Below are 25,901 nucleotides of genomic sequence, written 5' to 3' on the forward strand. Positions count from 1 at the left end.
TATAATTATATATACAACAACAATGACAACACTCTTCGTTCATGGTTGTGGTGAAGGTAAATACAGTTAGTATAGTTCTTGGCATATTAGGATTCAGTAAACATTAACCACAGCTGCATCACCATTACCACCATCGTCACCTTCACCATCATCACCCTCACCACCACCACCACCACCACCACCACCACCACCACCACCACCATCACCTTCACCATCATCACCACCACCACCACCACCACCACCACCACCACCACCACCACCATCACCATCATCACCTTCACCATCATCACCACCACCACCACCACCACCACCACCATCACCATCATCACCACCACCACCACCACCACCACCACCACCACCACCACCATCACCATCATCACCTTCACCATCATCACCACCACCACCACCACCACCACCATCACCATCATCACCTTCACCATCATCACCCTCACCACCACCACCACCACCACCACCACCACCACCACCACCATCACCATCATCACCTTCACCATCATCACCCTCACCACCACCACCACCACCACCACCACCACCACCACCACCACCACCACCATCACCTTCACCATCATCACCACCACCACCACCACCACCACCAACACCAACACTATCATGGTCATCACCATCGTCACCATCCTTGTTATAACCATCATCATCATCTTCATCACTGTCATCGTCATCATCACCATCACCACCATCTTCATCACCATCGTCATCACCATCATCACCATCCTCGTCATCACCATCATAATCATCTTCATCACTGTCATCGTCATCATCACCATCACCACCATCATCACCACCATCATCACCACCATCATCACCATCACCATCACCATCACCTTCACCATCATTGTCCTCTCCCACCAGGCTCTGAGCTCCTTAAGGGGCAAGACCCTCAGCTGCAGTGCTGGTACAGGACCCTTTATGCAGAAGCCAGAAGCTAGAGGAGTAAAGGTGTTCCCTCAAGCAGCCTTTCAAGGCAGTGGCTGGGCTCTGGGATTCCTGACATCCTCTGCAGTGTCCCCGGTACTGTGTGAGTCTTCTTGCAGGTCGCTTACCTGGGAGTACCTGTAACAGATTGTGAAGAATACCCATCTCACTGCACTGTAGGGAGACAGGAATATGGTACCAGTTGCTCTTACTACTGCATCAGGTGAGAGTGGACTGCAGAAAGGTCACTTACGGTGGAAATTGTCGGTGCTCTACCTGCCGGACTCGCCACTCCTCCCAGATCTGTCCCCTGCTGATCCTGTGCTGAGCCTGCCACCTGAAATGTCCATCCCAGACTCTCATGCGGCTTTTCGTTCGAGGGCAGGGTCCCGGGTGTGCGTGCCCTCGCAGGCACCCTGACTTACTCCTCCCTTGGGGCATCCTCGGGGGCTTGTTGCACATTTGTTTTCCGCTTTTCCATCCCTTCACCACCTGAAACATGGCCTAGAGCTGGCTTGCTCATTGTGGTTTTTGTGGCTTCCGGCTGTCATCTCCTGATTGGATCACCCAGGTCGGGACTGTTCTTGCAGTGGGCTCTGCCTAAGGAGGGTGCTGCATAAGGAAGGGGGTTCATGAGGGGTAGGTGAGCAAGGGAAGCCGGATTTGTCTGGTGCCTTCTGTACTGGCTGCACTGTGGTTTTCTGGTGGCGGGTGTGAGCACGCAGGGAGCACCCACTGTACATGGAGGGAAAGGGCTAACCAGGGAGCCAGGTGCTCAGACCTCCCAGCTCTTCTCCAAGAGGATGGCGGGCATGATGAAGCTTTCTGCGTGTTAGTTCCTGGGGCCGCTGCAACCCGCTCCTGCAGATGGGGCTTAAACCGCAGACATTGTCTCCTGGTCCCGGAGGCTGGAGTCTAAGATCCGGGCATGGGCAGCGCTGGGTCCTCCCTGAGGCTGGGAGGGAGCGTCTGGGCCAGGCCTCTGCCCCCGCTGCTGGCGGTCTGCTGGTGATCCATGGCGCTCCTTGACGTGTACATGCACACTTCCGTCTCCGCCTTCATCTTCACGTGGCACGTGCACATCTGCGTCCAAGTTTCCCTTGTTCGTAAGGACACAGTCATGGTGGATTGGGGCCCACCCTACTCTGTTATGACCTCATCTTGATGACCTCTGCCAAGACCCTACTTCCACATAAATCACATGCACAGATAAAGGTGGTCAGGATGTCAGCATGTTGCAGGACACAGTCATCCCCCAGTGGCATGGATTATTTACGTTCTCTCTGACCCTAACAACAGCCCTGTGAGCTAGGTACGTGTAGGTGCCGTGATTTTCATCCTGGGAATGGGGACTGCTGGGCTGGTGGGTTCGCCCAGGATCACAAGGTTAGTGTGAGCAGTTGGGCTGTAAGCGCCTTTCTGCTCCTTCTGGAAGTTTCTGAATGGGGCCTTGATGTTTCTTAGAGCGGGATGGTTCTTCGTTGTGCAGGGCTGGCCCTCCCAGGACACAGACTCCACATCCCTGGCTCTGCCCAAAGTGGAGTGGGCACTCTGTGATCACCCGCGATTACCTGCAATCACATGGGTCTCCTTGGGAGCAGGTCCCAGCCCGCGCTCCGCTCTGTGTTCACCTGCTGATAGCCCCTTTGCTGCGGCCGCTGTGCGGGGGCCCCAGGCCTTCCTAGGGTGCTGGTATCCAAGGGAATTTGAGTTGAGTGTCTGTGTGGTTGGAACCGGAGGCCAGTGGGGACTCCCGAAACAGAAACAGAAAGTGGTGAGTTATCCCCGGCCCCACCTGGTCACATCGGGCAGATCTAGTTTGTTGTGCTGAAGTTTCCTGATACTCTCCTCACTCAGCCAGGGCTGGGCGGGGCTGCAGGCAGTCATGAGGCGCCTCTGAAGCCAACAGCTGGCCCCCACCCAGCCTGGTAGCCCCAGGAGGAGCTCCAAGGTGACCCCTGAATTCAGCCTTTGACACTGGCGAGGGACAGACGGAGCATTCATGCCTGCCGGGTCAGGTTTCCTGGGCGGTGGGATTCTGGGCTGCCTGCTGAACGCTCCTCATTGTTGAGAGCAGCTAGCTTCCCGGAGGCTCAGGCTCAGGCTCAGGCTCCACGGAGGAGGGCCTCTGCATCCCTGGGCATGTAGAACCCCCAGGAGACAGTTGGTTCTAGCCTCCTGTCCTTTCTGAAGGTTTTTGCGGTGACAAAGCAAGCCCTTGAGCTCCTGCTGATGGCTATTCAATAGAACATAATTTTAATTCAATAGAAAACGAGAAGGCTCTGTGAGAAGCGGATGTGACCTGGTGTATGTTTTTTGTGGCTTATTGGTGGACTCTCACAGAAGGAACCCGGGAGCGTGGCCAAGGCACGGCCTTCGGGTTCTTAGTGGCACTGCTAGGTTTTTGAAAAGAGTTTGTGATTGATTTGCAGGCTCTGTCTACACTATTGAAGTTTTGAAAAATGAGCTTTTGGGGCGCCTGGGTGGCTCAGTTGGTTAAGCGTCTGGCTTCGGCTCAGGTCATGATCCCCAAGTCCCGAGATCAAGCCCCATGTTGGGCTCTCTGCTCAGCGGGGAGCTTGCTTCTCCCTCTCCCTCTGCCCCTCCCCACCCAGCTCATGCTCGCTCTCTCAATCTCTCTCTCTCTCTCTCTCATTCTCTCTCTCAAAATAAATAAAGAAAATCTTAAAAAATTGCTCTTGTGGCCACTGATGGGATTTTTAAATCACACTGTGTTTCACTGTTGCCTTCCTCTCTGCTTTGGGAGGGGTGGGCTCGGTGTCCCAGGGCTGTTACGTTCAGAGTCCATGTGGGCAAGCAGATGCTTGCCACCGACGGTCCTATCCAAGAGGTCAGGAGCGGAGACCTCCGTCCATACCTGAGATGTCGACGTGCCGCCAATGTGAAGATTAAACCATGCTGTAATTTGCTTGAGCCGCGGTCGTCACAGTGTGCTTCCCTGAGTTCACGCTCGTGAGAAGTGTAGGTGGGGGCCCGACCTAGACCTGCTGCCCCAGATGCTCTGTTGGGTGGGTGGGTGGGGGGGGTCGGCCCTGTTGCCACAGGCGCTGGGATTGGAGAAGCTCCACACGGGGGGCAGGAGCGGCCCAAGGCAGTAAAAACACCACAGGTGCCACGGGGGTCTGAGTCAAGGCCACCAAAGCCCACGGTTCTGTCTCCGCCATTCTCCTTTTGTATTTACTCAGGGTCTCCATCCAGGCGACATCCTGGAACGCTGGGGGTCCCGCTGCGCAGAGGACCTGGATGGAAACACCTGGACATATCTGGCCACATGCCGGGTGGGCGTGGGCTGTGCCACTGACCAGGTGTCTTGTCCTTCCTGCAGAAGTGCATCCGGTTTAACCCGGACGCCACCGTGTGGGTTGCGAAGCAGCGGATTCTGTGCTCCTTGACCCAGAGCCTGAAGGACGTCCTGAACTACGGGCTGTTCCAGCCGGCCAGCAACGGGCGGGACGGGAAATTCCTGGACGAGGAACGGCTCCTGCGCGAGTACCCGCAGCCTGTGGGCAAGGGCGTCCCCTCCCTGGAGGTACTGCCTCGTGGCCTGGACATGGGGTGGGGGCTGGGGAGGACTTCACGGAACTCCAGATTTGAATTGGATTGGGAAATGACCCCCACATGAAAAGTGAGCTTGGGGTCTTGAGGTGGCCCTTAGTTTTGGGAATTTCAGACACCTCCGCAGTTTCCGACTCCTTTGGTTCCTTACTGTGGATTGGATGAATCTGTTGGGGAGAAATCTTGGGATGTGCACACGAGGGGTCTGACTCAGGCTCATGTCACCGGGACCTGCAGGTCCGGGGATGCAGGATGGGGCTTGCGTCTGCCTCCCCGACTCGGTCTTCCTGCCCTGGGGTGTGGGGTGGCCAGGGCCCGTTCAGCTTTGACCCGAAGCATGACTTCCAGCTTCTTGCAGGGGAATGACCAGGGCGCCCAGACCTGCCGTGGCCATGGGCCTGCCGTGTGATGGGTCAGTATGCAAGCTGGGCACCCGGACGCACTTCCATGTATGGTGTGACACCAGTCCCTGCCGCTCTGGCCCCCGGCTGGCCTCATCCCCAGGTTCACACATGGTCTTCCCCCGTGACGTATGAGACCGCCATGCAAGCGGCTTTTTTTGTGTTGCACAGCGGGACTGGGAGCGGCAGGTGACGATGCTCACCTCAGCCCCATCAGACAGGGAGACGCCGTGCGTGCGGAAGCGTAGTGGGCCCTTCAGCAACCTTGGTGTGCTCTACAGCCTTTGCAGTGAGGAGATCATTCTGAGGTCAGAGAGGTCACGGACCAAGGCCGGATCTCATCTGCGCATTTCTAAGCCTGATAGTGACATCGAGGCTGAGGTTTGGGGATCCCCATGTAGACGGAGCAGTTGTCAGCCCGGAGGGAGGGGTTTTGGTGGAGGAAAAGACGGGGTGCCACTTGACGTCCTGTGGCTCCCTGTTCTGACCTCAGTTTGCTCATCCGTAAAATGGGTATCTATTGGGAAAAAAATCCCTTGTTGGGGGCCCAGGTACCAGACGCTTTCTAAGCATGTTCACCAGGCACAAGGTGTCAGGGTTCTTGTCTTACGGAGCTGACACTCGAGTGGGAGGTGACAGACTGGGAACAGTAAATGAACGGTTCATTTCAGGGACTGGTGATTTCTGTAATGACAGTGAAGCCCGGCGAGAAGACCAGGACGTCCAGAGCCTCCGCTTAATCCAGGAGGCTGTTGGAGGAGGCGATTCCGGCCGGTCCCCGCTCACCCCCGAGAACCGAATGGGAGGGCGTGTGGATGCACAGTAACCTGGGCAGGGTGCCGCTGCTGTTTCTAGAAGGGCAGGCATATGCATTCGCCCTCCCGTGTCCTGTCTGGCCACTTGTGTCCCGGGAGCCGAGCTGAGAGGTGTGCGGGAGAGCATCTCTGCTCCTCCGTGTGCATCGCCCCACGGGGGGCTCGGTCCAGTCCTGGGAGCTGTGCAGCCCGAGTCCTCCACCCAGCCTCTCTGGGCCTCAGGTTCCCAGCTTTGAAATTGGGGGAATGTGAGTCGTGCCTGCTCAGGGGGCTTGAGGCTCCAGCCAGGTGCTCCACGCACGAGCTGGTGAGCTCCTTTGCTGTGAGAGACCTGATGTACCTCCACGTAGCCGCCTCCCCGCGCCTCTGTCCCGCCAGGGGACCCTCGGTGCAGAGTGAGACAGGCCTGGCGCTCCACACCTCAGGGGCAGTCATGGCTGTGAGCTCTTTGCCTCTGAGAATTTTGGTAGAATGTGGTTGGCTGCTTAGGAAACATGGAGGAAACAGCAGGAAGGGGTTTGCCTTCCAGGGCCTGCATCCCTCTGCGGCCACGAGCTGGAAATGCTGGTGACTCTGGAAACAGACATCCCCCTCTGAGCACTTCCTGTCCTGCCAAGAGGCGGTAGCAGCCCTAGTATATATATCTTTTAAAGATTTTATTTAGTTATTCATGAGAGGCAGAGAGAGAGAGGGAGGCGGAGGGAGGGGAAGAAGCAGACTCCCCGCTGAGCAGGGAGCCCGATGCGGGGCTCGATCCCAGGACCCTGAGACCATGACCCGAGCCAAAGGCAGACGCTCAGTGTCTGAACCACCCAGGCGCCGCAGCCCTAGTGTATTTTTATAACCAGAAGTCCATGTGACTTGAATTCTGTTAGACTTGTCAGCTAGTGAGCCCCCACCTCTCCCGACATCACTACCAGGCACTCCTGAAATCTCAGAGGTCTGATGGGGGAAGACAAGGGGGACAAGGGGCTCACTGCAGCCCAGGGCGCTGGGCTCACAGACAGATCAGGAAGCTGAGTCTCGGAGCGGGGAGTGTCCGGCCAAAGCTGGTGGGACGCTGCCGGGGCTGGACTCGGAGCAGATGCCTCAACTGGGAATCTTAGTGAGTGCGAGTCCTGGTGCCAACCCCAGCCTTCAGTTGTGTCCCTTGAAGGTGTGGGGGCCCCTGGGCGGGGCATCAGTTGCAGGTGCTGGGGTTCAAGGCAGACTGACACCTGTAGGTTCCTCTTGGGCACTGCCTGCCTCGGAGTGAAATGTGTAGTTTCTGGCTCGGGGAGGCGCTGTGTTTGAGGGACTGAACGTCGCTGAGAGTCCCGGGCGGAGGCGGCAGCGGGGACGCCGGCTTCACCAGGCTGGCTTCATAGGGGTGGGCGTGGAAGAGTCGTCCTGGTTAGTTGACGGGGTCACGCGCACGGCTGTGAGGACCGCGATCAGGGCTCAGGAGAGGAGCGCCGGCCGTGGCTTCTCGGTGGGAGGATTCAACTCCTCCGTTCCCCCGGGTTGCTCTGGTTTCTTTCCCTGGCTTTTCAGCCACGTGGCCGCGGGCCTTCACAGGTGCGATTCCTGCGATGTCAGGTGTCTGCAGTAGGAACACGGTGAGTTTACCTGACGCAGGAGGAGTTTTCTGTGGGCCCCCAGCCTTCGGTGAAGTCACTGAGGACAAGGCCGTGTTTCCGTGGAGTACCCTGTGACGTATTCATGTGTCTTCTCTTTTCCTGTTTCCGTTCCTGTGCAGTTTCGATACAAGAAGCGCGTGTATAAACAATCCAATCTGGACGAGAAGCAGTTGGCCAAGCTGCACACAAAGGTAGGAGGGGATGGCTGGCTTCCACACGTCAGCCTCATGTCTCGTATGTGGCGTTCCATCTCTGCAGATCAGGGGAGCTCCTTGGGCACCCTGCTCCTCTTCCTGGGGGGTGCCCTCTCACCCCCTGGGCACCTGCCACGTGCACATCGTGGTGGGCGGGCCCGGGATGTGCAGGGGCGCCGGGCTTCCTTTCTCCATCACTCCCCGAGGCCCACCTGGCTCCTTGGGGGCAGGGGTGCTCCATGAAGCCAGTAGGGGCTCGGGCAGGGGTGCATGAGGTTTCCTCGAGGGCGGGGCTCTGGAACAGGCTGGGTTTGGACGTGTGCATGGTATTGAAGGTGCACGCCTTGCCCAGGCACGGGTGTCCTCTGTGGGCGTGGCCCACGTGGGCCTGACTAAAGCACGTGAATGAGCACGCGCTCCTGGGTCCCCAGCAGAGCCCCCGGACTTGGTCATGCTCTCCTGGGTGACGAAAACATGCTGGGTGACAACTTGCACGTGGACAGCCTCAGAGGGGATGCTGCTGTGTGCATGTCCCCGCCTGGGTGTTTCTGAGAGGAGGGGAAGCCCTTTGAGCCACCACTGCCGACAGACAGGTCACATTGAACATGGAGCAATTAAAGAGCTGTTTACACAAACCGCAGGGAGGTGAGGCCCACCCGTGGCCGTGGCCGGCAGTGGCAGGGAGGAGAGGGTTGAGGTCAAGAGCTGCGGGCTGCCGTCCATGAGCGTTGGCTTCCTGGCTGGACTTGCGGCAGGAACTCCTGCCCTTTGTCGGGCTCGCTGTGCATGTCCACGGGCAGGAACTCCTCCCCTTTGTCGGGGTGCTGGGGCTGGACCGTGGTCGCACCCACGTTAGCGCCGAGGAGGATTCTTGAGGATGTGGCACGCAGGGAAAGGCCATGTCAGGCATCTGCGTGGATGCTGCCCGTGGCCCACCCTGGTGCTGCCCAGGCGAGCTTACCTGGTGCTGTGAGCCTCCAGCGGGTGTTTGCAACCAGTGGGATCCCCCGCCTTTTGTTCTGTCCCCCATTTGTATCACAACAGGTGCATGGATTTTTATTGTGCTCAACGGATTATAATGCACCATTATTTACTAATGTGCTCGAGTTGTCCAGAGGTGGCTGTTGGCGGCCCTTCTGCCTGGCTCCCTGCCCTCTGGTGTGTCCCCACTGTCCTCTGAGCAATGACAACTTTGTGGCACAACTCATTCTCCGGGTCCTCATGCACATCCCTGCCCAACCCTGGAATCTGCCTGGAGGGTGGTGTTTCAACCCCAGGGTCTGGAAGCTTCTAGTTTTTTTGATGGCCTAAAGTGTAGATAAAAATGTGTTTTTTGGATTAAAAAAAAAATCAGTTACTAAAATGTTTCTACAAGTGTGTCTTGTGTCTTTGGGTATTTGTTAGTTTTGGCTCTGGAATGTAGGTAGAGTGTGCAAGTGGAGAACCAGCCTGTGTCGAGTTCGCTTCTTCAGATGGAGGCAGACGTGATACTGTGGTTATCCTCAGGAGGCTGGGGCTGACTGCTCCATGGCAGGAAATCATGATTTCTGTTACAGACAAGGCCAGGCTAAGCTGGGGAAACATGCCTCCCCACCAGGGTTGACCCATGGATCGTTTTGACCCCACGGGAAGTGATTGTCTCTTTTCACCTTGAATTGCTTTGTGACCAGGCATCCCTGTTTCTGTCCACGTAGTCACAGGGTTCACCAGAAAGCGGATTAGCTGAGCGAGAGGCTCCCCTATCTGCTCAGCATTGCAGCTGCTGCTTAAGAGATTAGAGAGCACAAATGTCAATCCTCGGGCCTCGCTCCCCGGAGATGGGAGTCTGAAGCTCTGGGGTGGACCCTGGACACTGTAGTTTATCAAAGTGGTCCTGGTGGCTCATCCTTTCAGAAGCGAAGGAATGCCCCGTGGCTCTTGGCACAGATGTGAAAGGCGAGAGAGTTCTAGAACCTTCATCCAAGACAGGCTGGTTGCATTTGCCCGGTGCTGGACTCCACGCTTGGTGCTTGGGCTCCAGATGCAGTGAGCCCCTGCCTGGTGGGTCTGCCGTGCCCCGTGCAGGGATGGCTCCCTCTCCAGGCTGCAGTGAACCCTATAAGGAACCTTCCTGGGACCTGTAAAGGCATTTCTGTTATTTTATTTTTCCCCTTAGACCAATCTGAAAAAATTCATGGACCACATTCAGCACCGTTCGGTGGAGAAGATCGTCAAAATGCTGGAACGAGGCCTGGATCCGAATTTCCATGACCTGGAGACTGGAGGTGGGTCCTGGGTGGGGGAGGACTCCGGTAAGCCTCGAGGAAGCACGGGCTCAGTCCAAAAACATGCTTCTGTTATCAGACCCCACACGCACGTGCAACACTTACCATTTTACTGGGTTTTTGAAAGTACTTTCTTGCTCCCGTGTGAGTTCTGGATAAGGGCTGAGGTGTGCAGCCAGCGTGGTGCCTGACACACAGTAGGTGCTCGTGTACTGCTGTGGGGTAAGTGAAGGAATGAAGGATGGGTGGTAAGGCGTGTGGCGCTGTTGTGTCCGCCGTGGGAGACGCGCTTACATGCGCCTGCCTTGCTCCCCCTGCTGGAAACCCACCTCCTTACGCGTGTGGGCTGCTCATCATTAGTGGGTCAGAATAGCACAGAGCTTCCTGAACTCAGTGCCTTCCACCCGTGGGGCTGGACAATTTCTTCTTTAAACAATTCCAAATGAGCATTGACTTTTATTTCATCTTCCCTCCCGCCTAGTTCTATATGGCAGATCCGTAACATAGTGTTAGTTTCAGGCTGGGGCTGGGGATTGGATACTTGGTTACATTGTGCGCTGAGGACCACAAGTCTGGGTAACGTTGGTGAGCACAGAGTTACAGTTGTGAGGAGAACTTTTAAGATCTGCTGTCTCAGCTGTGACTAGAAGTTTGTACTGTTGGCCACCTGCATGCTGACCCCATCCCCCCTCTGGCAGCCAGCAGTCTGCAGTGTTTTGGGGGTCGGTGCTTTTAGATTCGGTGTATAAGCGGTATCATGTGGCATCTGACTGAGTTCACATGGTGCCCTCGAGGTCTATCCATGCTGTCCTCGTGGTGGGATTTCCTTCCTTTTTGTGGGGGATCGTACTCCATTGTGGGGGGGGCCGGATGGCTGTTTGTGGGGGGGCTGTCCCTGGGTTGTAGGATGTTTACAGCCTTGCTGGCCTCCACCCCAGGCACTAGTCAGTCGCACCCCGAGCTGTGGCAGCCAGACTGTGTGCTGACATTGCCCGGTTTCCCCTGGGGCAGAGCGCAGTCACTGGCTGAGAGCCTGTGTAGTGGGCTGGCTGAGAGGGCTCAGGTAGTCTTCATGGCACCTGGGGGTGTTTGTCCCCCTAGCTTCGTCACCCCAGGCTGGAGAGCATTCCTCTTGGACTCAGTCCCTGCGACGCCCCCTCCCCCACTTCTGGTGACTGGCCAGCCCTGTGCCTGGACCACTGTCACCTACATGGGTCCTGCCCTGCCGCTCAGTTACCGAGCCCACGGCAGGTGCAGGTGTCAGCTCAAGAATGAAGCTTTCTCATCATTGCTAGGGGCTCCTCTGACCCCTGGAGCTGGGGCAGAACCCCACCTGTGCCCATACAGCCGTGCCCCGCCCAGCACATGCGGCGGTGCCATGATCCGTGATCACCGCTGATGCGTGTGTCTCCTCAGTTTAACTTCTGACCACAGCTTCAGTGCCTGAGATGCCAGGAGATGGGACATGTGGCAAGGGGGGACACGGAGGGCACACGTGGAGAGGTTGTGTGTCTGTGGTTTCCTCCTTGGGCCAGCCTTTTACCTGGGGACCCATTTGCCTCCCGAAGCCAACACACCGAGAAGCCGTGACATGTCTGAGACAGCCATCCGTGTGGGATGGCAACCATGGGAGGTGAGCGCTCCCAGGTTGCAGTCCAAGGAGAGGCGCCCTGGCCGCAGAGAGTCAGGGGAGAACAGCGATGTGAGGTACTCCGTCGATGACGGTACCTGCGGGGCAGGAACATCGGGGCATCCACCAGCAGTGTGTGTTTTGTGTCTCACATGTGGAGTGTCATCCATCAGAAAGGTCCTGTCATGTTAGCAGCACAACGGGAACTCAAGGTGTTGTTTTCTCCTTGTTTTGGACCCACGGGGACAACCCATGGTTGGCTCTCATGGGCTGCGTCTGGACAAGAGGTCGTGTGACCGACCTGTCCCGAATCTCCTGGGATGGCTTGGGTTTTCACACTGAAAGTCCCACGTTCGGAAATCTCCTTGGTCCCAGACAAACGGGCACAGTTGGTCACCCTAAGCGTGACCAGGGCCCTTAATAATTATAGCCGTAGTTACATGAGGACCTGTTAGGGTCCAGTGATGTGTCAAGGGCCCAAGGTTGGGGAAGCAGCCCTTTCGGCTTGAGGGGTGCACAGGAGGTAAAGAAATCTCCATGGAACAACCTGTCAGTGAGAACAAAGCAGCCTGTGATTACAGCTATAACTGATGCCTAGTCTGGTGGAAATTTTAATAAGTAACAGCAAAAGTTGTATGAAGATGTAAAGCCTTGCCCCCCGGGGTCTCGAGGCGCATCTCCTGCTTTGACTGAAACCTCTGGGACAAGATGCATGGTGTTCTGAGCCCTGAGGGAGGAAATAAAACTAACAATCTGAGCAAAAATTAGTTTAGTGCTTTTATTTCACACTGTGTTCCCAAACTTGCAAGAAGCCCAGGCACAACAAATAACAATTAACACCAGGGGTATTAATAAAGCCAGAAACATCTTTCAACTCTTGGAACGTACTGAGAAGTAAAAAACAGAATTTTCATTGATTGAGTGGATCTCACCGGGCACCTGTGATGTGTCTGGATTTCACTTAGGAGATCCAATTACGCAGTTAGTTTCCAGGGCGGTGGTAGCTCATCAGCTTGTCAGGCTGCTATTTGTCATCTGTGCCGAGACGTGCCCCGCGCCGCCACGTGTCACTGCAGCCCGGCTCCCGGGAGCCCCTCCCAGCTCCCACACGGCCCAATTAGAAGCTTCCGTGGACACTCTGGATCCCCGTACACTGAAGCAGCGCCCCCTCCGAGCGTTGGCTTTGAGAACAGACAGGGCTTCTTGGATGGGTAAACAGGAGAGGGGCAGTTTGAGCAGACATGGTTCTGGAACTTCGTAAATGTCAGTGTGCAGAGGGTGGGTGACACACAGATGAGGTCTGTGGGAAGACTGCCCCCCCCCCGCCCCCCGCCCATGGAGGGGGTCCAGGTGCATTGGCCGGGTCAGATGCACTTCCTGGTACAGAGAGACTTGTCTGGAAATGGGAGCTCAGGTAGAATATCCAATTATTTCAGGGTCATGTTTCAGTAAGGGTCTAGGTGACTCATTAAGGTGCATGTAGCCGAGGAAGATGGAGCACTGTCAAGCAAGTAAGGAATTGGGGTGAGCACAGGGACGAGGGCCCGCAGGAGGGGCCCTGGGCTTTGGGACATCTGCCAGGGCTGGCCACGGGCAGAGGAGGTCAGTCTGGCACTCCTCACAGCGACCCATGTCATGACGTGCACACATGGCCATACACACGGCCATGGGCAAAGGCCCTGTGGTCAGGAGCATCTCCTCAGGGGGCCAGCTGGGGACGGGTCAGCAGCAGCATTGTCCCTTCAAACCATCACCTGCAGCATGAGCCTTGTGAGCCTTTAATGCCTACACAAGAACAATCATGATGTTAGAGCAGTTTTTGATTTGCAGAATTGTTACGAAGCTATCCCAGAATGTTCCACCTGCACCCCGTAGCCCATTTGCCCTGATTCCTGTCTTACCAGAGTAGGGAGCATTTTGTAATTAATGAACCAGTCCAGATAGGTTGCTATTAACTACAGTGCATGCTTTCTTCATAGTTTATTAGTAGTTAATGTCCCTTTTCTGCCCCAGGAGCCCTCATAGCAGGTAGCTGTCTTGTCACTGTAGAGCCCTCTTCGTTGTGACGGTTTCTAGGGCTTTCCTTATTTGTACTGACCTTGGCCATTTTGGGAACTGGTCAGGCGTTTTGTGGAATAGCCCCCTTATTGGGGTTTGTCTGGTGTGTGCATCATGGTCAGACCGGGTTGTGGGTTTGGAGGGAGGACCCCAGGGTGAAACGCCCTCCCACCCCATCACGTCCGGGCCCGTGCTCTGCACCGGACTGGTCCCCGTGACGCTGGCCTTGGTCCCCTGGCAGGGGTGCGCGTCAGGTCCCAGCTGTACGGTCCCTCTCTTTTCCCCTTTATGGACTGTCCTCTTTGGAAGGAAGCCACTAAGCACAGCCCACAGCCAACACACGGGGAGTTAAGTGCCATGTCCTCGAGGACAGAGTATCCACACATGTGACAGAATTCTGCACGGAGGTTTGCCTTTTCTCCCCCATTCATTTATTTACTCTAATATTCATTTACCCTCGCTTATTCCTAGCCATGTGGACTGATGAGTATTTAATTCATGATCTGGGTCAGGACCCCATGCTTCATTTCATTGCTCCCACTGCTCCAGCTCTGGCCACTGGAAGCTCTTTCAGTGGCTCCTGAGTCCCTTGGACAGAACCCTCAGTGTGGGTTGTTAGTTTTTGACCCCTTGCTTACTTTCTGGTACTAGAAGGTTCCCCAGGTTCATCCTTTGTATTTCTTGCCCAGACCTAGAGCCCGCCAGTCGTCCAGGAGCCTGGTTCTTCTTACTGGAGAATGGTCGTAGGAACCAAGATCTGGGTGCTGGGTGTGCTCATTGCCTTTGGGTTGCACTCACTTCCGGAGCACCAAACTGTGTGTGTGCGCGCGTGCGAGTATTTGTGTGTACTAACTTGTGAATATGTGTGTATCTACAAATGCTTCTGTGTGTAACCACCTGTATCTGTATTCAGCTCAACATGAGTGCATACTGAGGTCTCCAGTCCGATCCACGGCCACATGAGTCCATGTGGTTCCTTCCCTGGCTAATCCATCACCTCCCCACCAATAGTGAGACACCTGGCCGCTCTCTGCCATCTGTTTATCGACTTGTTCAATCCCAGGACCCGTGATGGTGGTTTCACAATTGCTGACCTGCACCACACGTCAGAGGCCACTTTGTGAGCTGATAGAGCACAGCGCTTTACCTGGGTTCGCTTCGCCTTTCGTCTTGCAGACCATGCCCATCTGGAAGGCACTTAATTCCCCTCACCCGCTCCCCCCAGTGAGGCTGTTTCTTACATTTGTAATACAGTTCCAGTCTTTTGTCACATTCTGCATTCCAAACCAGGATCCCACAGTCTTCTCAATGAATTTTTAAAACATTTAAAAATGTGCATGCATTGAGTTTCACTCTGTGTGCTGTGGAGTTCATGATTTTGACAGATGTTTGATTCCTGTGTTCACTGCACAGGGTCGTAGAGAATCGCTTCATCACCTAAAACAATCTTCGGTGTTTTTTACCCATTCCACCCTGCCTGTCTCTGCAGCCCCTGGGACCACTGATCTGTTTACTTCCTGCATAGTTTTGTCTTTTCTGGAATGTCAGATAATTGGAATCAAGCAGTGTGGCTTTTTCAGACTGGCTTCTTTTTCTTTTTTTTTTTTAGGATTTTATTTATTAGAGAGCATGAGTCGGGGAAGAGCAGAGCGAGAGGGACAAGTAGAGTCTATGCTGAACGCAGAGCCCCATGTGGGGCTCGATCTCACAACCCTGAGATCATGACCTGAGCCGAAATCAAGAGTCGGCCACGTAACTGCCTGAGACCCAGGCACCCCTGGACTGGCTTCTTTCATTTAACAGGATGTATTCAAGATTTAGTCATATTTTCTTGTGGCGTGATTGCGCTTTCTTTTTCTCATTAACAGTAGTCCGCTATATGAATGCTCCAGATTTGGGTATCCGTCCCTATGGAAGGAGATCTTGGTTGCTTCCAGTCTGGGGCAATTATGAATAAAGCTGCTGTAGGGGTGCCTGGGTGGCTCAGTTGTTGAGCGTCTGCCTTCGGCTCAGGTCATGATCCCAGGGTCCTGGGATCAAGCCCTGCTTCGGGCTCCCTGCTCGGCGGGAGGCCTGCTTCTCCCTCTCCCGCTCTCCCCGCTTGTGTTCCCTCTCTCGCTGTGTCTCTCTGTCAAATAAATAAATAAAATCTTTTTAAAAAAAAATGAATAAAGCTGCTGTAAACTTTTGTGGGCAGGTTGTGGTGTGGATGTAAGTTTTCACATCGGCTGGGTGAATACCAAGGAGGGCAATTGCTGGAAGACACGGTAAAACATTTGTGTGGTTATGTAAAAACCCGCCACACTGCCCTCCGAAGCCGTGCACTGTTTTGCATTCCCGCGAGCAGCGGACGGGGGCTCCTGGTGCTGCCACACATCGGTGCCGTCAGCGTCCCGCGTTGTATCCATTCTAGTAGGTCTGTAGTGCTCTCTCCTCGTTCTGAGGCTTGTGTTTTTGCTTGCTCAAAAGGTCCTCTCCTTGTCCAGTTCCTGATCTGGTAGGCCCCGTGTGTCTGCGTCAGACCGCGTGAGTCCCCCCGAGTCTCCCTCGGAAGAGAACACCCGGCTGCCCACCCTCCTCCGGGAATAAGAACCGTCCACTTTCAGCGTGTCCAGCCTTGAAGCAAATTGCACGTGCCTCCTGCCTCCACGAGCCTTCGTGGATGGCCTGAGCAGGGCACCCGGCTGCAGGGCTGGGTCTGGGGCTGTGGGGAGCCCTGCCTGCGGGGTTCCCCAGACCAGGTCTGCCTCCTCTCCCCAAACCTGGCCATCCCTCCTCCTGGCAACAGAGCGTTGTGTCTGGAATAGGAGGCCCGGTTCTTTTCCCGGCTTCTCCACACCTGCCTCCCTCCTGTGTCCTTCCTGCCGTCGAACATTTCCTCACACAAAAGTGAGTCGTGTCCGCTTCTGTTCACAAACTTCTGTAGCCAAGCACCTGCGTGGGGCCATCTCCTCTCCAGCACGTGGTCTGGGAGAACGTCAGGAGGACGGTCATGATTCCTCCGTTCGTGGGAAATGGCAGGAAGCACAAGAACAATGCCCACCCCCGTCCCCAGCCCCCCAGTTCGTGGGCTCCTGTGAGAAGCGGTTGCCAGAATGTTTAGAGGGGCCGACCGTTTGGGGAAAACTGCCACCACCCTCCTTACTTGCTTACTGGCGTCAGGGGCCTGTGGGTCGTTTGGATGAGTCTCGTGCTCACCTGGGCACTCGTCATGAGAAAGTGTCCTCCTTGTCGGCGACCATGTACCAGAGAAGATGCTGTGGATCTCGTTCTCTTCCGTGGTGGGGATGGGGTGTTAATCAGATATCCGAGTGCACTTGTCTGCAATCGGATATCTGGAAGAGTCTGTGCTTTGGCATGATTTAACCCTGAAACGTTGAATGCAGACTAACGCTGGAGGCGCTGGTGTGTCCCCGCAGGAGCTGTCCATCCTGCAAAGGGCCTTCCAGGCCCACGGTCCTCGCCTGCCCCACTGTCTGTGGTGACTGGGCAGTGGGTAGCCCGGGCCCCACGCACTCTGCAAGCAGGTGCTGGAACAGGAGGAGGGCTGAGCTCGAGCCCCTGGTGGCAGCCGCGTGAGCACGTACATGACCCCTCAGCAGGTACAGCAGGTGCTGTGGTTGCTGCGGACGTGTGTCAGCTGGTGAGCTTGTGAGTAGTCAGAGGTCCTTAACCTGGAGCATGCGCCAGTCTTTTATTATACAGAGGAGGTGCAGGGCGGAAACACCAAACTTTGTCTTCCTTTTAAAAACATTTGTCTGTGTCTGTTTTGCAACATATTCAATATGTTAGTACCATAAGGCGTGTATAAATTTTCATTAAAAACTTTATGAAGACGTAACTTCCATATAATTCAGTTTTTGTGTTTTGTAAGGCTTTATTGAGATGCATTTCGCATACCACTAAATTTAGCCATTGGAAGTGTACAATTGACTGGTTTTTTAAAGACCTGCTCAGAGTTGTACCATTGCCGCTGTCTTTAGGACACCCAAACAGGAGACCCCGTGCCCATCTGCAGTCACGCCGCAGCCCCCTCCCCGCACCCCCCCCCCCCCGGCCCCTGGTCTACTTCTTGTCTCTGCGCATTTGCCTCTTCTGGGCATTACAGAGAGGTGGAGTTGCACAGTACGAGGTCCCTTGTGACTGGTTTCTTTCACTCAGCAGCATGGTGTCAGCATCTATTTAGGTGGGAGCGTGTGATGGTGCTGTGTCCCTTTTCGTGGCCAAGTGACATTCCATTGGATGGGCCACTTTTGTTCATCCACTCATTAGTTGGGGCCGCTTGGGTTGTTCACACTTCTTGGCTGCTGTGGATGCGTGTTTTTATCCTTCTTGTGCACGCACCCGGGGGACCGCTGGGCCCCGTGGTAACTCCGTGTTGAACCTTTTGAGAAGCTGCCAGATTGTTTTCCAGCGTGGCTGTACCTTTTGGCACCCCACCCACGGTACGTGGGCGGTCCAAGTCCTCCACAGCCTTGCCAACCTTCCTGTCACCTCTCTTGTTTGTTACAGCCATCTTATGTGAAGTCACATCTCCCTGTGGTTTTATTTGCATTTCCCTAATGACCGGGTGATACCAAGCATCTTTTCATGTGCTTATTGACCATTTGACCATTTGTATATCTTTGGGGAAATGTCTGTCTGGATCCTTTGGCCCCGTTTTGATTGGGTTGTTTGTCTGTTCTTGATGAGTTGTGAATGTTCTTTATATATTCTGGATACAAATCCCTAATCAGATATGTGGTTTGCAGATACCTTCTCCCACTCTGTGGGTCTTTTCACTTCCTTGATGGTATCCTTTGATCCACCAAAGTTTTTAATTTTATAAAGTCCAGTGTGTTTCTTTTTTGTTGCCTGTGCTTTCAGTGTCCTACTTTTTAAAATTAAAATAAAAATCGCGCCTAACCCAGGGTTATAAACATGTACTCCTGTGTTGTTTCCTACAGTTTTATAGCTGCAGCCCTTCCATTTATGAGCTGTTCTGAGTGACATTTTGTCTATGGCGTGAGGTAGGGCTCCCACGTGGAAATCTAATTGTCCTAGCACCATTTGTTAAACAGATGACGACTTTCCCCGTAGTCATGGATAATTTGTAAATTGATACACCCGCATGAGGGACAGCACCATTTTTCTGCATTTGCTTGTTTACTCATCACATAGCTGATCAGGTGGGAGAACTGTGCTCTGGGCCCATTGTAGACTTGATGTCTATTCGTGACCTGGGAATCTTGGTAAAATGTCAGTTCTGGTTCTGAAGATTTGGGCTGGGGCCAGAGATTTAGCCTTTTCTTTTTTTTTTTTTTTTAACATTTTATTTATTTATTTGAGAGAGTGAGCATATGAGAAAGAGAGTGAGCTCAAGTGGGGGTTGAGGGCAGAGGGAGAAGCAGACTCCCCATTGAGCGGGGAGCCCAACCTGGGGCTGCAGCCACTTAACCGACTGAGCCACCCCGGCACCCCGAGATTTTGCATTTCTAACTAGCTCCTAGGTCATGCCCATGCTGCTCGTCCATGGAATGCATTGGAGTGGAGCAGTGGTTCCTGTGTTGAAAACCACGTAAGGAGGTTTTACCAGTCCTGATACTGGCGGGGTCATCCTCACACCGATTAAAGCAGTATCTGGGTGTGGGGCTGGGTGGTTTTGCTGTGCCGTCAGGTTTGCGAACCCGCGTTCTCCTGCCAAGCACATCCCGTGGACCGCCGGCCTGTTAGAGGTGCAGATTCTCAGCTACACCAGTCCTGTTAAATCACCACTGGGAATGAAGTCCACATTCTTTGTATTAATGAGCTCTTTGGAGGATTCTTAATTCATGCCCACGTCTGGGAACCACAGATCTAGGTAATGAGGAAGAAAGTGCTGAATCTCCTCTTTCTGGTCCTTGGGAATTTTGAAGTGTGGTCTCAGGTCCCTGGATTTTTCACAGAAATGGGGATGAGCGCATTGTGATGCTGTAGGGAGGCTTCTTGCTGTCGAGGTTGTTAATGTTTGAGGACATATCAGATTTCCGCTGACCCAGAGGAGAGAAGGGCCCGGGATAAGGCAGGGGTGTAGCCCCACCTCTCTGGATTTTCTTCTCGGGTGTCCCCTGAGAAACAGACATCCCCATCTTGTGGACTTCTAGAATATTCCAGCTGGAGGCCGTGTCTCCCCTAGAGGGTTAGCAAACGCAGCCACAAATGGCTTCTTCTGAAACTCCTGGTCAGGAGTGTTTCCTGGGTCATCGTCCACAGTGTTGCATTTTGGTGAAATCTCAGTGACACAGAAGGGATGTGTCATGTTTTAGAGACACGTTTTCAGAAAATGGATCGCTTTGGGAAAGTGAGCTTAATGTGAGTGAAGGTAAAAGCCTGATTCCACTGGAATATTGTCCCTTTTATGTCTTGTGAGGGGGTCTGTCTCCATGTTAAGCTGCTGCAGCGAGTCTTAACCTGAGCTGTCACCGTAGATCCTGTTGCTCCTCATGCCATTGGGAGCTTTTTCATCACGAAGCACTTTCAGAGCCGTGACTCCCTGTTGCCCCTCACTCCACAGTGAGGACAGGGTGGTCTTTGCAGCACAGAAGGGGAACCAGGCCCTGTGGGGTTCAGGGTGTCTGTCCAAGTCACAGCTGAGCCCATACTGGAGTGCAAAGGTTCCAGATGCGAAGCCAGGTTTTTCCCACTTGCGACGTTTTGCATCAGGCATTCAGGCATAGGGAATGGGGTGTGTGATCTCTCAATTGTGGATAATTTAATAATGAGTTTTATATTAGAAAAGAGCACTAAGATAATTGAATGCACAGGTTGTGCTCCCTCTGTCACTTGTGAGCCCAAATATTAATCTTTTCCTTTACTCATTTTTAAAAATTTTTTTATTGTTATGTTAATCACCATATATTACATCATTAGTTTTTGATGTAGTGTTCCATGATTCATTGTTTGTGCATAACCCCCAGTGCTCCATGCAGAATGTGCCCTCTTTAATACCCATCACCAGGCTAACCCATCCCCCTACCCTCCTCCCCTCTAGAACCTTCAGTTTGTTTTTCAAGGTCCATCATCTCTCATGGTTCGTCTCCCCCTCTGACTTACTCCCCTTCATTCTTCCTCTCCTGTTATCTTCTTCTTTTTCTTTTTTCTTAACATATGCTGCGTTATTTGTTTCAGAAGTACAGATCTGTGATTCAACAGTCTTGCACAATTCACAGCGCTCACCGTAGCACATACCCTCCCCAATGTCTATCACCCAGCCACCCCATCCCTCCCACCCCCGACCACTCCAGCAACCCTCAGTTTGTTTCCTGAGATTAAGAATTCCTCATATCAGTGAGGTCATGTGATACATGTCTTTCTCTGATTGACTTATTTCACTCAGCATAACACCCTCCAGTTCCATCCACGTCGTTGCAAATGGCAAGATCTCATTCCTTTTGATGGCTGCATAATATTCCATTGTGTATATATACCACCTCTTCTTTATCCATTCATCTGTCGATGGACATCTTGGCTCTTTCCACAGTTTGGCTATTGTGGACATTGCTGCTATAAACATTGGGGTGCACGTACTCCTTCGGGTCCCTACATTTGTATCTTTGTGATAAATACCCAGTAGTGCAATTGCTGGATCGAATGGTAGCTCTAATTTCAACTGTTTGAGGAACCTCCATACTGTTTTCCAGAGGGGTTGCACCAGCTTGCCTTCCCACCAACAGTGTAGGAGGGTTCCCCTTTCTCCACATCCCCGCCAACATCTGTCGTTCCCTGACTGGTTAATTTTAGCCATTCTGACGGGTGTGAGGTGGTATCTCATGGAGGTTTTGATTTGGATTTCCCTGATGCCAAGCGATGTTGAGCACTTTTTCATGTGTCTGTTGGCCATTTGGATGTCTTCTTTGGAAAAATGTCTGTTCATGTCTTCTGCCCATTTCTTGATTGGATTATTTGTTCTTTGGGTGTTGAGTTTGATAAGTTCTTTATAGATTTTGGATACTAGCCCTTTATCTGCTATGTCATTTGCAAATATTTTCTCCCATTCTGTCGGTTTTCTTTTGGTTTTGTGGACTGTTTCTTTTGCTGTGCAAAAGCTTTTTATCTTGATGAAATCCCAATAGTTCATTTTTGCCCTGGCTTCCCGTGCCTTTGGCGATGTTTCTAGGAAGAACTTGCTGCGGCTGAGGTCGAAGAGGTTGCTGCCTGTGTTCTCCTTTAGGATTTTGATGGACTCCTGTCTCACGTTTAGGTCTTTCAACCATTTGGAGTCTATTTTTGTGTGTGGTGTAAGGAAATGATCCAGTTTCATTGTTCTGCATGTGGCTGTCCGATTTTCCCAACACCATTTGTTGAAGAGACTGTCTTTTTTCCATTGGACATTCTTTCCTGCTTTGTCAAAGGTAGGTTGACCATAGAGTTGAGGGTCCATTTCTGGGCTCTCGATTCTGTTCCATTGAGCTATGTGTCTGTTTTTGTGCCAGTACCATACTGTCTTGATGATGACAGCTTTGTAATAGAGCTGGAAGTCCGGAATTGTGATGCCGCCAGCTTTGCTTTTCTTTTTCAAGATTCCTCTGGCTATTCGGGGTCTCTTCTGGTTCCATAGAAATTTTAGGATTATTTGTTCCATTTCTTTGAAAAAAGTGGATGGTATTTGGATGGGGATTGCATTGAATGTGTAGATTGCTCTAGGTAGCATTGACATCTTCACAATGTTGGTTCTCCCAATCCATGAGCATGGAACGTTTTTCCATTTCTTTGTGTCTTCTTCAATTTCTTTCATGAGTATTTTATAGTTTTCTGAGTACAGATCCTTTGCCTCTTTGGTTAAATTTATTCCTAGGTATCTAATGGTTTTGGGTGCAATTGTAAATGGGATCGACTCCTTGATTTGTCTCTCTTCTGTCTTGTTGTTGGTGTATAGGAATGCCACTGATTTCTGTGCATTGATTTTATATCCTGCCACTTTACTGAATTCCTGTATGAGTTCTAGCAGTTTTGGGGTGGTCTTTTGGGTTTTCCACATACAGTATCATATCATCTGCAAAGAGTGAGAGTTTGACTTCCTCTTTGCCGATTTGGATGCCTTTGATTTCTTTTTGTTGTCTGATTGCTGTGGCTAGGACTTCTAATACTATGTTGAATAGCAGTGGTGAGAGTGGACATCCCTGCCACGTTCCTGACCTTAGGGGAAAAGCTCTCAGCCTTTCCCCATTGAGAATGATATTCGCTGTAGGTTTTTCATAGATGGCTTTTATGATATTGAGGTATGTACCCTCTCACCCTATACTCTGAAGAGTTTTGATCAAGAAAGGATGCTGTACTTTGTCAAATGCTTTTTCTGCATCTATTGAGAGGATCATATGATTCTTGTTCTTTCTTTTGTTAATGTATTGTATCACGTTGATGGATTTGCGGATGTTGAACCAGCCTTGCAGCCCAGGGATAAATCCCACTTGGTCGTGGTGAATAATCCTTTTAATGTACTGTTGGATCCTATTGGCTAGTATTTTGGTGAGAATTTTTGCATCCATGTTCATCAAGGATATTGGTCTGTAATTCTCCTTTTTGATGGGGTCTTTGTCTGGTTTTGGGATCAAGGTAATGCTGGCCTCATAAAATGAGTTTGGAAGTTTTCCTTCCATTTCTGTTCTTTGGAACAGTTTCAGGAGAATAGGCATTAATTCTTCTTTAAATGTCTGATAGAATTCCCCTGGGAAGCCATCTGGCCCTGGGCTTTTGTTTCTTGGGAGATTTTTGATGACTGCTTCAATTTCCTGAGTGGATATAGGTCTGTTCAGGTTTTCTATTTCTTCCTGGTTCAATTTTGGTAGTTGATACATCTCTAGGAATGCACCCATTTCTTCCAGGTTATCTAATTTGCTGGCATAGAGTTGCTCATAATATGTTCTTATAATTGTTTTTATTTCTTTGGTGTTGGTTGTGATCTCTCCTCTTTCATTCATGATTTTGTTGATTTGGGTCCTTTCTCTTTTCTTTTTGATCAGTCTGGCCAGGGGTTTATCAATCTTGTTAATTCTTTCAAAGAACCAGCTCCTAGTTTCGTTGATCTGTTCTACTGTTCTTTTGGTTTCTAGTTCATGGATTTCTGCTCTGATCTTTATGATTTCTCTTCTCCTGCTGGGTTTAGGCTTTATTTGCTGTTCTTTCTCCAGCTCCTTTAGGTGTAGGGTTAGGTTGTGTATTTGAGACCTTTCTTGTTTCTTGAGAAAGGCTTGTATTGCTATATACTTTCCTCTCAGGACTGCCTTTGTTGTATCCCAAAGATTTTGAACAGTTGTGTTTTCATTTTCATTGGTTTCCATGAATTTTTTTAATTCTTCTTTAATTTCCTGGTTGACCCATTCATTCTTTAGTAGGATGCTCTTTAGCCTCCATGTATTTGAGTTCTTTCCGACTTTCCTCTTGTGATTGAGTTCTAGTTTCAAAGCATTGTTGTCTGAAAATATGCAGGGAATGATCCCAATCTTTTGGTACCGGTTGAGACCTGATTTGTGACCTAGGATGTGATCAGTTCTGGAGAATGTTCCATGGGCACTAGAGAAGAATGTGTATTCCGTTGCTTTGGGATGGAATGTTCTGAATATGTCTGTGAAGTCCATTTGGTCCAGTGTGTCATTTAAAGTCTTTATTTCCTTGTTGATCTTTTGCTTAGATGATCTGTCCATTTCAGTGAGGGGGGTGTTAAAGTCCCCCACTCTTATTGTATTGTTGTCGATGTGTTTCTTTGCTTTTGTTATTAATTGCCTTATATAATTGGCTGCTCCCATGTTCGGGGCATAGATATTTACAATTGTTAGATCTTCTTGTTGGATAGACCCTTTAAGTAGGATATAGTGTCCTTCCTCATCTCTTATTACAGTCTTTGTTTTAAAATCTAGTTCGTCTGATATAAGCCTTGCCACCCCAGCTCTCTTTTGGTGTCCATTAGCATGGTAAATGGTTTTCCACCCCCTCACTTTCAATGTGGGGGTGTCTTTGGGTCTAAAATGAGTCTCTTGCAGACAGCATATGGATGGGTCTTGTTTTTTAATCCAATCTGTTAGCCTGTGTCTTTTGATTGGGGCGTTTAGCCCATTTACATTCAGGGTAACTATTGAAAGGTATGAATTTAGTGCCATTGTATTGCCTGTAAGGTGACTGTTACTGTATGTTGTCTGTGTTCCTTTCTGATCTTTGCTGCTTTCAGGCTCTCTCTTTGCTTAGAGGACCCCTTTCAATATTTCTTGGGGGGCTGGTTTCGTGTTTGCAAATTCCTTTAGTTTTTGTTTGTTCTGGAAGCTTTTTATCTCTCCTTCTATTTTCAATGACAGCCTAGCTGGATATAGTATTCTTGGCTGCATATTTTTCTCGTTTAGTGCTCTGAAGATATCTTGCCAGTCCTTTCTGGCCTGCCAGGTCTCTGTGGATAGGTCTGTTGCCAATCTAATGTTTCTACCATTGTAGGTTACGTATCTCTTCTCCCGAGCTGCTTTCAGGATTTTCTCTTTGTCTCTGAGACTCGTAAGTTATACTATTAGATGTCAGGGTGTTGATCTATTTTTATTGATTTTGAGAGGGGTTCTCTGTGCCTCCTGGATTTTGATGCCTGTTTCCTTCCTCACATTAGGGAAGTTCTCTGCTATTACTTGCTCCAGTATACCTTCTGACCCTCTCTCTCTCTCTTCTTCTTCTGGGATCCCAATTATTCTAATGTTGTTTCGTCTTATTGTATCGCTTATCTCTCGAATTCTGCCCTCGTGATCCTGTAGTTGTTTCTCTCTCTTTTTCTCAGCCTCTTTATTTTCCATTATTTGGTCTTCTATATCACCAATTCTCTCTTCTGCCTCATTTATCCTAGCATTTAGTGCCCCCATTTTTGATTGCACCTCATCAATAGCCTTTTTGATTTCGACTTGGTTAGATTTTAGTTCTTTTATTTCTCCAGAAAGGGTTTCTCTAATAACTTCCATGCTTTTTTCAAGCCCAGCTAGTATCTTTAAAGTCATGATTCTGAACTCTAGGTCCAACATCGTACTAATGTCCGTTTTGAGTAGGTCCCTGGCTGATGGTACTACCTCTTGTTCTTTTTGCTGAGGTGATTTTTTTTCGTCTTGTCATTTTGTCCAGAGGAGAATAGATGAATGAGAGAACCAAATGCTAACAGGTTTAGAACGTCCCCAGCAAATATACTGTATACAAATCAGAAAAGACCTGAAACCAGGGGAAAAGAAAGGGAAAGAAAGAAAAAAGAAAGAGAAAAAAAAAAAGAAAAAAAAGATAAAAACAAAAACAGAAGAATACAAAAAAAGCAGAATATGATCAAATTAGATCAGGCTAGTGCATAGATCAGTGCCATACACTAGATTTTGGGCATATTTTGGTCTGTTAGAAAAAAGTGCCTCCTAAAATTTTGAAGAAAGACAT

General features: G+C 51.2%; 1 protein-coding gene across 8 annotated transcripts in view; it reads left to right on the forward strand.

The window, feature by feature from the left end:
* SHANK2 (SH3 and multiple ankyrin repeat domains 2) overlaps positions 1 to 25,901 on the forward strand; it is a 427,977-nt gene that overhangs the window by 14,792 nt on the left and 387,284 nt on the right. For 7 of the 8 annotated variants that reach the window (XM_088018088.1, XM_088018082.1, XM_088018083.1 and 4 more), the window contains exons 2-4: positions 4,295 to 4,498; positions 7,479 to 7,550; positions 9,709 to 9,817. In XM_088018088.1, coding sequence (XP_087874214.1) covers positions 4,295 to 4,498; positions 7,479 to 7,550; positions 9,709 to 9,817 — 385 coding nt within the window. The remainder of the gene's footprint in view (positions 1 to 4,294; positions 4,499 to 7,478; positions 7,551 to 9,708; positions 9,818 to 25,901) is intronic. The other variant, XM_088018087.1, reaches the window with a different exon arrangement.

The sequence above is a fragment of the Eumetopias jubatus genome, unplaced genomic scaffold (genome assembly GCF_037043125.1).
Source record: "Eumetopias jubatus isolate StellerSeaLion01/CBP00866 unplaced genomic scaffold, mEumJub1_p1.0 scaffold_13, whole genome shotgun sequence".
Classification (NCBI taxonomy): domain Eukaryota; kingdom Metazoa; phylum Chordata; class Mammalia; order Carnivora; family Otariidae; genus Eumetopias; species Eumetopias jubatus.